Source organism: Aythya ferina (assembly GCF_964211825.1).
Source record: "Aythya ferina genome assembly, chromosome: 4".
Classification (NCBI taxonomy): domain Eukaryota; kingdom Metazoa; phylum Chordata; class Aves; order Anseriformes; family Anatidae; genus Aythya; species Aythya ferina.
The window spans coordinates 9,267,795-9,279,004 of record NC_140300.1 but is presented as its reverse complement, the minus strand read 5'-3'; the positions used below and the strand labels follow the sequence as shown (position 1 = coordinate 9,279,004).

General features: G+C 48.5%; 1 protein-coding gene across 1 annotated transcript; it reads right to left on the bottom strand.

The window, feature by feature from the left end:
* Positions 1-4,730: 4,730 nt before the first annotated feature.
* On the bottom strand, positions 4,731-7,458 carry LOC311436885 (uncharacterized protein). Its single transcript, XM_084519434.1, has 4 exons — positions 6,776-7,458; positions 5,938-6,208; positions 5,585-5,743; positions 4,731-5,021 (listed from the first exon to the last, which is right to left on the bottom strand). Exons 2-4 carry the CDS (start codon positions 6,142-6,144, stop codon positions 5,019-5,021), a joined length of 369 nt encoding a protein of 122 aa, XP_084375560.1. The 5' UTR covers positions 6,145-6,208; positions 6,776-7,458; the 3' UTR covers positions 4,731-5,018.
* Positions 7,459-11,210: the final 3,752 nt, after the last annotated feature.

Below are 11,210 nucleotides of genomic sequence, written 5' to 3'. Positions count from 1 at the left end.
CTCGCTTCTTCACAGGGGTGGATTCAGATCCCACGAGCCTGTCTTCTTTGCACCCCAGGCTGTGCTGCAGACACCTGGCGCCAAACCGTGATGCTTTGGCTACAGGACGGTTGAGGACAAAACTCCAAAATGAAGTTGTGCTGCTTTTGCTTCTGACACAAGGGTAATGGGAATGACCCAACACCATTCAGTAGACTCATCCTGTGTTCAAATCGAAGGTCTCAGATGCAGAACATACCCGTTTAAGCATTAAAAAAAGAGGTAAAATGGAAAAGTTGATATCTATAACCAAGATTCTGCTTCGATAAGTGTTCAAAGGAAACCAACACCTATGCTGCCACCTTGTCTCAGTGACCAGCTAAGAATTTTTTTTAATCCACCTTTCCCTTTCAATCCTGCTTGACAGACACAGAGATCCCACAGTTGTGCCATCTGACAAGTTTTAAATTAAAAAAAAAAAAAATAATAAAATAAAATAAAAAAAAAATAAAAAAATAAAAGGGGAAAAACACTTTCAGTCTCTTATCTGTAATGAGAGGCAGGAACCCGCCGGCCAGTCTGCCCATGCGTAACTTCAAGCACGGCATAAAAGATGCTGCCGCTCGCCCGGCCAGGCGGGGAGGAAATGAGAGAGCTGGGAGGGGAAGGGAAGGAATGCAGAGCCCAAACCCATGGGAAACTCGATTCCCACTGCCACAGAGCAGCGTATTTCAGACCGAGATTCAGAGATGGCTTCTCTGAGGTTCCTCAAAGCCTGGGGCATCTGGGGACTTGAGTTTGGTTCAAGATCAAAGACACCAAAAACAGCTGTGAAATTCCAGTCCAAATTGAAATCCTCACCACAAAAAGTGTCTGTGCTTCAACTTAAATATTTAGTTTGCCTGATGAGATTATCAGAACTGACTGGGCTTGCCCCTGGATTGTTGACTCATTTCCACGTTGTCTCCTAGGGTCCAGGCTGTGCCTTTCAATCTTCAGAAAGCTTGAGCAGTTAATATAGTGATGTGATCCCCAAAGATGCTGAGCACCAGAAATCTCATAGCAGCAAGTATAAATACATCTAGCTTTTGGTTGCAGGTCCTCTCAGAGCTACCTGTTGTTCTAAACCCTTCCCATCATGAGCACAGTGGGGCTTTTTGCTGGACTATTGCACAGCTGACTGTAAACAACCATTTCATGGTATTTATATGAATACAGGGCGTCATAATGCTGAGCTTCTCTCATCCCTCTGAGAGAAAATATTAAAGGAAATTCCCCAAAGGGCAAGTCACATTCAGATAGCGCTGGCATCACTCCAAGGGTGTGCAATTGCCAGAGAAAGGGAATTTACTTGATGAAGAATGAGAATATAGCTTTATTTACCAGCTAAGAGCTGACCCTGCAGGGGGTGGAACATTGTCTTCCGTGGTATCGGAGTAGACCGAGGCCGCTCCACATCTCAGGCCCAGATTTAATAAACACTGACGTGTTTGCATAGTGTGTGCTTGCAAGAGGCATTTCGGTAAGTGCAAGGAGGCAGTTTGCGCATTAGCAAGGCCAGCAGAGACATTTTCCGAGCCACTTCAGTGTCGGGGTTGTCAAGTGCAACAGCGATATCAAAAGCTTCAGCAGAGACGGGCTTGTTAACGTGCACTGTTTCTGGGCACAAACCATTAGCAGAGGGCTACAGCTCCTGGGTCTCAGAGCTTTTGCTAAGGTTATTTATTTATTTTGAAGTAGCAAAAAAACCTACCTGTTCTGTACTGTTCATGTATGTGGATAAAAGGGAAATTAATCCCTATGCTCACATTTAGAATCCACATCTGAACATACCTTTTGCTTTAACTCCACGGAGACATCAGTGCGCAGTTGTACACTAAAGCTTGTATTTCAACTACCACTTTCCAGAGAGTGAATCTGCCCGTCAGACACATGCTGTGTGTTTGGGAAACAGGGGGAAGAAGGAAAGACCGGACATTGCAAATGTTTCACCACATGTAACCCTACTGCTTCTTGAGAACATCAAGGGAGACCACTGAAACGCAGCTTGAAGGCACCGTGCTCCAACACATTGCTCCTTTGCTTTCTGCCCTCCTGATCCCCCTGGTAAATGCTGGGAAGCTTGGCCACAAAAGCAGCACCTTTCTGGCTTCTTCTGCACAAGTCCTCCTCACACGTACTCCCAGTTCTCTCCAGGATGGTGCCCAAATGGTTTTGAACAGCAGTGAGACAGCGTTGCAACATTAAATAGTCACAAATTGTGTTTGGAGGGTCACTGTTCCCCATGGTGGCTAACGGGTACCTGAGTCAAGGCTCATTGACAAATGAGAAATATTCTCTTCCCCCTTTGAAAACATCTGCATGGCTGTAGCCAACTGGTGCCAGCGGAAGCCAGAGGAAGCAGAGCAGCTGGGTTGGGTTGTGATAGTGGGACGTTCACTTACTGCCTGCTGTAGGAATATCCCATCATGTCCCAGCTTCTCCAGCCCATACAGCAGCTCCCTCTCCTTGTCTAATGAAGCACTTTTAGTCGTCTCATTCAAAATTAAAAATCTGACATTGCTGTTGTGCCAGATAAGAGATGGGTGTATTCCCAGGATTCTTTTATTTCTCAGTGACTAAATTGGAAACAGGCTGGAACAAAGAAGAGGTATTTCATTACATGGCTGCAAATAAATGGTGAATAAAAACACCCCTCACAGCACATCACGTGCCTCAGCAAAACTAGTTTTTGCTGTGAGGAGTACTCTGCACTGAAGATTTGCCTGGAAATCCTGCACTTCTCAAAGAGGAGCCACCTTTCTGCATGTCTCCGTTTCAAGCAATCCCATTTCCTTCAAAGTGCAAAAGGAAAAAGCGGGAAGTGGCTTTATGTAAGGATATGTGGTGGCTGGATGTGCCAGAGATAAAAATAGTGGTTAATAGCTGAAATCCAGAAGGGGAAACAGATTCAGCCTGAATGAATTCGAAAGCTTTGTCAAAGAGAGCAATTCATTTTTTGGCAGTGTGAAAGCTTCGAAAGCTAGCAGGGGAAGGACTGCCAGGAATTTGTTTCTTGAAAGAAGACTTTTGCTGAGAATCCCCTGACCAAGGTTACCCATCTGACGTTCCCTGCTCTAGTCTAGGACGTGCAGAGGTCTGGGTTGAATTTCCTTTTCTGCCCAGTTCCCCATGTGACTCGGAGCATTTATTTAACCTCCTTGGCCTCAGGTTCCCTTGGGTAAAATGGAAATAAAAAACACTGTACAAATCTTCCCTCCCAGCCTCTCCAGCGTGCTATCTAGCACTTTGTTTTCAAAATAAATCACGGATGATTGCGAAAACCATATAAATCTTATCTACAAAGTAGGTTGATCTGTCAAAAAAGCTACCTCAGTTGAATTAAATGATGGCTTTCTCCTACCAAACATACCGGTAACATTGAGTAAGGAGTCAGTGGAAAATATGGTGGAAATTAAATGAGGCACAAATAAAATCTCTGTAAAACCACCTACGAAGAGGTATCTAATACTGGCAACTCTTCAGAAGCTGTGCTCTTTGTCATCATGTGAGAAGATGGCTTAACATTTGGGCAATTCAGATCCTGCTGTAAAGGGTTACATATCCACCGCCTTGTCACAGCATTTGTGATGGCTTGCTAAAGCACCATCCCTCAAGCATTTATTAAATCAGTTTAGGAACTTTTTTTTTTTTTCCTTAATGGCAATAAAATACTAAATCACTATCTCACAGCAGTTTAATAAATGTTCGAGTTCTATCAGTACCAAATAATATAAATATAATATAATGCTGTGTTACTGCAGGGACGAGTCCCCTTTGCTCTGACCAGCTAACTCGGGGGAGTTTTTACAGCATTTCCCCCATGTTATCCTTGGAGGGCGAGTACAATGATGGCTTTGTCTCACCCTCAGCTATAATTATTGGTAAGAAGAGAAAGAGGGGAAGCAGAGGAGATGCAAGAAGGGCATTCTGGAGGGCACTTCGCAATCTGGCTGTGACGCCTGGGATGTGGTGGCTTTTGTGGAGAAATGCAAACATATTTGGGTTCAGCAGTGGGCCAAGGCTGGGACCGGTTTGGGTTTGTTTGCTGTCTCCCACAAAGAAGCTTCCAATGAGAGGAAGGAAGAAAGGGAGAAGGTGGTGACGTCCAGGCTGCGATGTCCTGAAGAGAGGAAGAAAGGAGCTGCTGCTGCCAGCCCCGTGGGGCTGGAAGCCCCACAAGGGCACAGAGGTGGGCAGGGAGAGGGGAGGTGGTGGCCGGAGACAGGGAAGGAAGAAGGAGACTGTTAAAGGCATTTCTGGGGGTTCAGTTCCAGCAGTGGACACAGGGCCAGCAGCAAAGAGGGGATGGGGTGAGGGTGGGGGAGCAGGAATCAGAAACTGCGAGGCCACCCATGCCACCTCTGCACAAGCAAAGGAACTTTTTTTTTTTTTTTTGATAAAACAAACACAATTGGAGCGTTTTCAGGATGCATCCAGATTTCTGTAACCTTTTCCTTCTCGGCAAGTCCGGCCTCACAGTATCCATGGCAACGCCAAGCGCCCGTTTTCTCTCTGATTTCCCCCAGTTGTAAGCAGGGCGGGGGGAGTTGGTCCTGGCCTTGCAGCACCGGGGATGCTCCTGGTGCTGATCCCTGAGCTCAGCCTTCAGCTGAAATCCTCAACACCCATGAGTAAAAAAACAAAACAAAACACAAACCATGAGGTTATTGTCCCCATGAACTTACCTCATTCTGATAAAAGTGGTGCTGATCGGTGCTGTATGGCTCCTGCCCCTATAGCAAGGCTGCTGGACCTGCTGCATGGCCAGGGGGCTCCTCTGCAGCCCATGGATGTGCACCCAGATCTCTGAACCACCATCACCCACAGCCCTGTTCTTACAGCATCACTGTGCCTCTTCAGGAGGTAAAGGCAGGTAAAAATACTGCAAAGAGCTCACAAGCTGGCCCTCTGAAGGCAATTAACACTCTCTCTGACCTCCATCATGCAGTCTGTTGATGTCCACCATTTTTCTGGGTTCACTCTCATCAGCACCCCCATTACTGAAATATACATATATTTGGTGAAAATACTACAAAGTGCAGCTCATTTCATGAGAAATACAATGCCCAGGGGCCCACATATCTGTCATGCCCGCTCCCCCACTCCTTTCGGCACGGTGACATCTCCCCACCACGCTGCCATCGCTTCTGCACTCTGCCAAAGAGATAAGACAGCTCTTGCAAAATTCCCCGGTGATTAGGTAGAACAATTAGCATCCCCTTGGTTTGCAGCGAGATGAATGCTATGAGCCTGACCTATACCAGGCCTTCACTTTGCCTTATGTGCATTGGGAGCGGTCTCTGGAGCGGCCAAAACGCTGCAGAGATGCCACCGCCGTCTCTGCAGCAGCCAGCAGAGCTGTCCCACGTGCACAGAGGGAGCACGGGTGGTGACCCCTTGAAAAAGCTGTGGTTAAGAAGGTAGAAACAGCAGCCTGATTTCATTCTGCGTGTATATTCTGTCGTGTGTTTGTCCTAGGGGAACTCAGTTATTTTCTGCTGTGTCGTTAGTGCCTAAACCCTTGCCACGAGAGGCTGAATGGCTGCATTGCCATTTTGCCTACCACTGGCCGTAGGTCTGTGAGGTTGTTCCTTTCCAGGAGGGCATCAGGCAGTGGAGGCAGGGATGGATTTCGGCAGGGTGCAGCTGCGGCTGCCTTGCCATCAGCTTCCCTGCTGCAGCAGCAGCGGGCTCCCTCCTCTCCGTGGTGCGAAGACTCCTCCTGGTGATAACACAGCAGAGAGCTTGACAACCTGAAACAGCTGAAACAGGGCCTGAAACAGCTGAAACAGGGCCTGAAACAGCTTCCCAGCCCCAGCACCTGGGGCAGACACCGGTGCATCCACTCTCACTTCACCATGCCCACAGCTGTGGGGCCAGGGCTGGATGTGCCAGCCCACACCAGGATGCACCCACCCGGGGATTGTGACCCACAGATAGAGGATCAAGAGCGCTCTGCAGAAGGGCAATGCCCTTTTCGAGGCCCTGCACCACGGCCAGGTCTCCTCTGGACACCACATAAAGCCTCTCCGCCGTTTCCAAGGTGATCCTGGAGGTGAAGGCTGTAATATATTCTCTCGCAGGTAGCAGCAGCTGCAGCCGAGGTGCCCTTGGACAGGCCATTGTTTGCAGGGAGGTGGGGAAAAGGCAGAAAGAAAAGATCTATTTGTAATTATTTTTTAAAGACCTGTAAGGAACAAAAAAAAAAAAAAAAAAAAGACAAACGAGGGCATTTATTCAGCGAGACGGTGAGTGTTTTCTAATGCAGTTTGAGTCTTTGCATCTGGGAATGAGCATTGCAACTGCATGGTAAACAACGAAATTAATCATTTAATCCTCATTTAGCGCTGTCCTCTAATGCGATGGTTACAAATGCTGTTAGTGCCTAGGGCTGGGCCTCGGGTTACCTGAGGAAGACCCCAATTTAGGGCCCCACATGGCATGAATCGAGGCGCATGTTCCTTCCCCTGCCTCCCTGGGGGACGGGCTTGCAGCATGTGGCCCCTCGCTGCCTCCTGAAATCTCAGGGAATTTGTCCCAAACTTTATACTATTTCTCTGGAATTTCTTCTCCAGAGGTTCGCCGCAAACCAAAACCACATTTATTTGAAGCTTGATTTAGCCTTGCTGGAGCCTTTCTGCTGACCTCCTTGGGCTCAGGATTTCATAACACCCCGTGGTTTTGTAAGCAATGGACGCTTGGTTTCATGGATACGTTTCACTCAGTGCCCTAAGAAAACAAACAGCAAGCTCACCCCAGAAGATGTTTGTCTCCTTTTTGGTTTTCCTTCTGATAAATCCGTGGGGAAGCCATGCACATATCCTGTACACACTTGGATGCAGCGCAGATTTCTTTGAAACATTAAGCTCCAGTCTCGCAGGGTAGGCTTTGATGTCCAGCAAGGTCGGCCCAGCTCCTCCGCCTGTATCTGAGCAATCAATGCCAGACATTTTAAGGGAAAATTAATAAAGCCAGCCCCAGGCTCTACCACAGTTTGTAGGACACCTCTTCTCAGGGCAGCTTTGCCCGGTCTCTTACGGCTCAAGATTGAATTAAGAACTGGGAGATAATACGCGGCCAAATAGTGTGGACATCAGCCTGTGTGGCTGGGTCTTCTTTTGTAGAATCATAGACAATCATTCAGGTTGGAAAAATCCTCAGAGATCATCAAGTCCAAGTGTTAACCTGGAGAACGTCAGCGTCAGCCTGCAGGAGAAACTCCTCAGGTCTGGAAAAGTGGAGAGGAGGGGGATGGAGATGGAGGGAGCCCGGCCTCACAGCAGCGCCAGTCCTGCAGCCCTGCTCCCTGGCTGCGTATTTATTTAATGCCTTTGTTTCCCAAAGCTCCGTGGTGCATCCAGAGGGCACAACGTGCATCTGAATTAGGTGTGAGCATCAGCCCAGCAGCACCTTGTACACAGCGATGGCAGATGACATACTTACCACCCTTCTGTGCTAATGGGTGCAGGGAGCGCCGGGAACACTGAGGCTGTTTCAGAATAAATCTCGCTTGATGTTTTTGTTTGCTCCTGAATGTTACAGCTTTTTAATCTGCCTCTGACACTCTGAAATCCTGCAGCACTCTCATTTTCCTTGATTTATAATTCTTCAAAGTGCATCAACACTGCCTGCCTGCCTGCCCCGTCCCTGCAGGGTTGTCGGCCTTGCCCGCGCCCCTCGGTGCAGCATGGGGCCAGCTCCGTATTTGCAGGCAGGTGCCACAGGTCAGTTTTTGAGCAAGCCATCACCTGTGCGAGTTCCCCCGGGAGGCAGCGCGTGCTTCCTCGGGCAGGGCAGCATCGTGGGCTTTGCTTCGGGCTTTGCTGCACGCAAAGCAAAATGCAAGCACAAGCAATTAAAACCAGAGCAAGAGAGCGTGGTCACAGGCTCCCCAGGGGTCAGTGAGGTAGGAGGTGAGTGGGGGACTGCAGCAGTAACCTGTAGCCAGGGATTTTTCCTGTGTGTCTCACGCCAGATCCCCAGTTATTCATTGTACTACGCAGCAAATGCTCTTGCATCACTGCTTCCTGCTCTCACCTCGCTTATCGTAGGAAGCCTCTGCAGCACATAATTCACTGCTAATTAACTCACGGTGGCAGCCTCAGCACCAGCGCTGCTGGGGGAGCGATGTTAAACCTGGAGACTGTAACTGGTGGGGAAGGATGCTGAGCGGGGAGCGGTCAGCCCGTCACAGAATAGGTATGGCCACGTGGGATAGATGGTGATTCCATCTGACAAGGCTGAAAATACCTTCAAGACCCCTTGGGGGAGCACCAGGTGGAGCAGCAGCCTCTGGTGCAGTGGAGAGAAGATGCAGGGAGTGGGCAAGGTGTGCTCGGCTGCTTCCTTTGGGAAGAGAAAGAAACCAACCAGGAGGCTGCGCAAGTTCATGTCTGTTAAGCTGAGCCAGTTCCGAGAGACAAAAATTCCCAGCAGTGCTGAAATAGTTAATCTTCATCTTTCAAGATGCTATTTTTACACAGACCCCTAAAAAAAAAATTTGAAGGTTATTAAAATTCTCTCATTTGTCTTCTCTCATCCTTTAAAACTGCGTTGGAAGAGAACATTGATGCAGCCCCCATCAGCAGCGCGGTGTGGAGTGCAGCATGCTGACCCCGAAAAGTTAACAGCCCCTGGAGATGCACTGCCACGTCCTAAGCAAGCATAAAGCATTTGGATTAAGAGATTTTAAATTCATTTAAGGCATAAGGACGGCGCTCATCACAGAGCACGGCTGCCTGCACGAGGAGTGAGAACATTTTGCAGCGTGTCAGCGCTCAGCTAAGGGAAACACGTGATGGCTTCCAGGAGTGGCGTCACTTTCCAGTCAAACAGACCCAAGATGGTACATCAGTCTGTTCAACAGATACAGCCATGTAAAGCCAGTTCGATTTCAATGTAAAATTAATTAAGGGGTAATTTTTGAAGTCTTTCTACCAAGACATAAAACCACCGGGAAGCAGACATCTCCACGCGTGAGCTCCCCCACTACAGGTGATGCAGGCACCTGCTGCTTGTGAGGAGCAGATCGCCTCGAAACAGGGAGCTTTCCTCCCAAATCCATCCTTCACTGCTCTCCATCCTGCTCAGCACCACTGTGTGCCTTGAGCCCCCCATCACTGACCTACCCTGACTTAGTGACCTGGAAAAGCTCCCAAACCTCCAGGACTGGCAGCAATGCCCAAGGGGGGACAGCCCTGCAGTCAGTCAGGCCAGAAAGCACACGTCCACCCACACGTGAGTTTTGTTGGCCTCTGGGCGCCACCAGACCATGGCGATGCTGTTGGAGAACATGAAAGGAAGACCCTGAGATGTATTTAATGCAAGAACATTGTCCCTGATCTCTGTGGGTTTTAAAGCGCACTGACAACTTCATGGGGGTCACTTCATGGCCCCCAACAAGGGCACCAGTGAAGACTGGGGCAGGAGGCAAAGCCCAACACCCCAGCCAAGCTTGGCCATGCAAAAACCCACATCATGCCATAGCTGCCACGGGAGCAGGAGCTGGATGATGGCAATGACCTAGCCTGGTGCTCCTCCCGGGCCATGGGACAACATTTTAGGAAGTTAATTTATTTTCCTCCTCTCTCTTTTATTTTTCTTTCCCCCCTGTGATTTGCATTACCGGTTGCTCAATGGGTTGTGGCACACTTTCCCCCCATTCACAGCTCCAAAGCCCTCCCCTGTAGCAGTGTTGCAGGTAATTCACTACTTGATCTTACAACTCCAGCACGTATTGCCAGCCGCAGGAATTTTATTTCAGACCAAATCACCATCCTTTTGGAAGTTAATAGCCATTATTTTCCTCTAGTGGAGTTTCATCTCCTCTATAGCAAGTAGAAAGAAAATATTTCTGTCTCTCTGGAGGCATTAGGTGGAGATCTGCGTAACGGAGGCATCCCAGTGCTGCCCCTTAATTTCTCCATCGGCGCTGAGGTCATTCAGAAAATAGGAGTTTTCACTCTGCTCATCTCTGCTCTTGAGGTTAACTTGGTTTTTGTGGAAAAACAGTATTCTGGGAGTTTTTGTTCATCCATTCCCTGGTGTAGTGGTCAGGCTTTTCTCCTCTTACCTGAGGTGTTCAATGGCAGCCACGATGCTCCTGTGACCAAAGACCTCTGGAGAGGCCCAGCTAAAGAAACCACAGAGCCACAAGGGCAGGTTTTAACTTTTGCCATTAAACCTGAGCGGTCCCTTCCCTCTCACACTGGGCCTGTTATTGCAATATGCTTCAATATACGAAATACTTCAGTTAAATCCTCCCCAGCAGTTCCCTTGTTGGGCTAAATAAAAGCCAGCTTTCTTCCTTCTGTCCCACTAAGATCTCCAATCATCTCCATTGTGTTTCTCTTGGCATCCTTAATATTATCGGTATGCAGCCAGAACAGAAATTGCTGGCTTTATGATCAGCTTTAATAACAAGTGTTTAATAATTGCAGGTATAATTATTCACAACACTGACAAATTTTCCTATTCACCACTAATTTCTTCAAATTGCTCCAGGCGTAAAGCAAAAACAGACTAGTCAGAAAGCTATTCATTCCTAATCAACTTGTGTTGCTGTTGTTTAAGGAACAAAATTTTCAACCCTGGCGTTCCAATGAGATTTCATTACAATAAATGAAAAATAAAGATAACGGTGGCTTACTGCTCTATACTATGCACAGATGCTTCTGATTTTGGTTAGGAGCATTAATACCCGAGCTCTGTCAGGGTGCGCCTGCACTGATAAGGCACGACAGGCGCCAGCAGTGTATTTCCTCAGCCTGTTTTTGTCTGTTCAAATGCTTTGATGATTATTGCCACAAGCCTAAAACACGGGGCCATGTCATGAAACCCCAAAGAAGGGCTTGGCACTGGCTGCCACCCATCCTGCTGGGGACGTCCCAGCCTCACAGGATGGCTGAGGCTGGCAGGGACCTGGGGGTCCTTCTGCCCCAAGCCCTGCCCCAGCAGGGCCACCCCCATCAGGGTGTCACCAGAACCACAGCGCACACAGGAGGGACACACAGCATGCTTACAGAGAGGAAGGAGCAGCTACAAGGCATTATGGAAGAGCTACACCCCTTCCTCCGTGCTCGCTTGGCCATGGCACCCTTCCCTACAGCATGTAGCTGTACCTCACCAGAAGGGTCCAAGTCCAGCTGCTGTAATGCATGAGTAGAAGCTCCGTGGGGCAATCCTGGCTT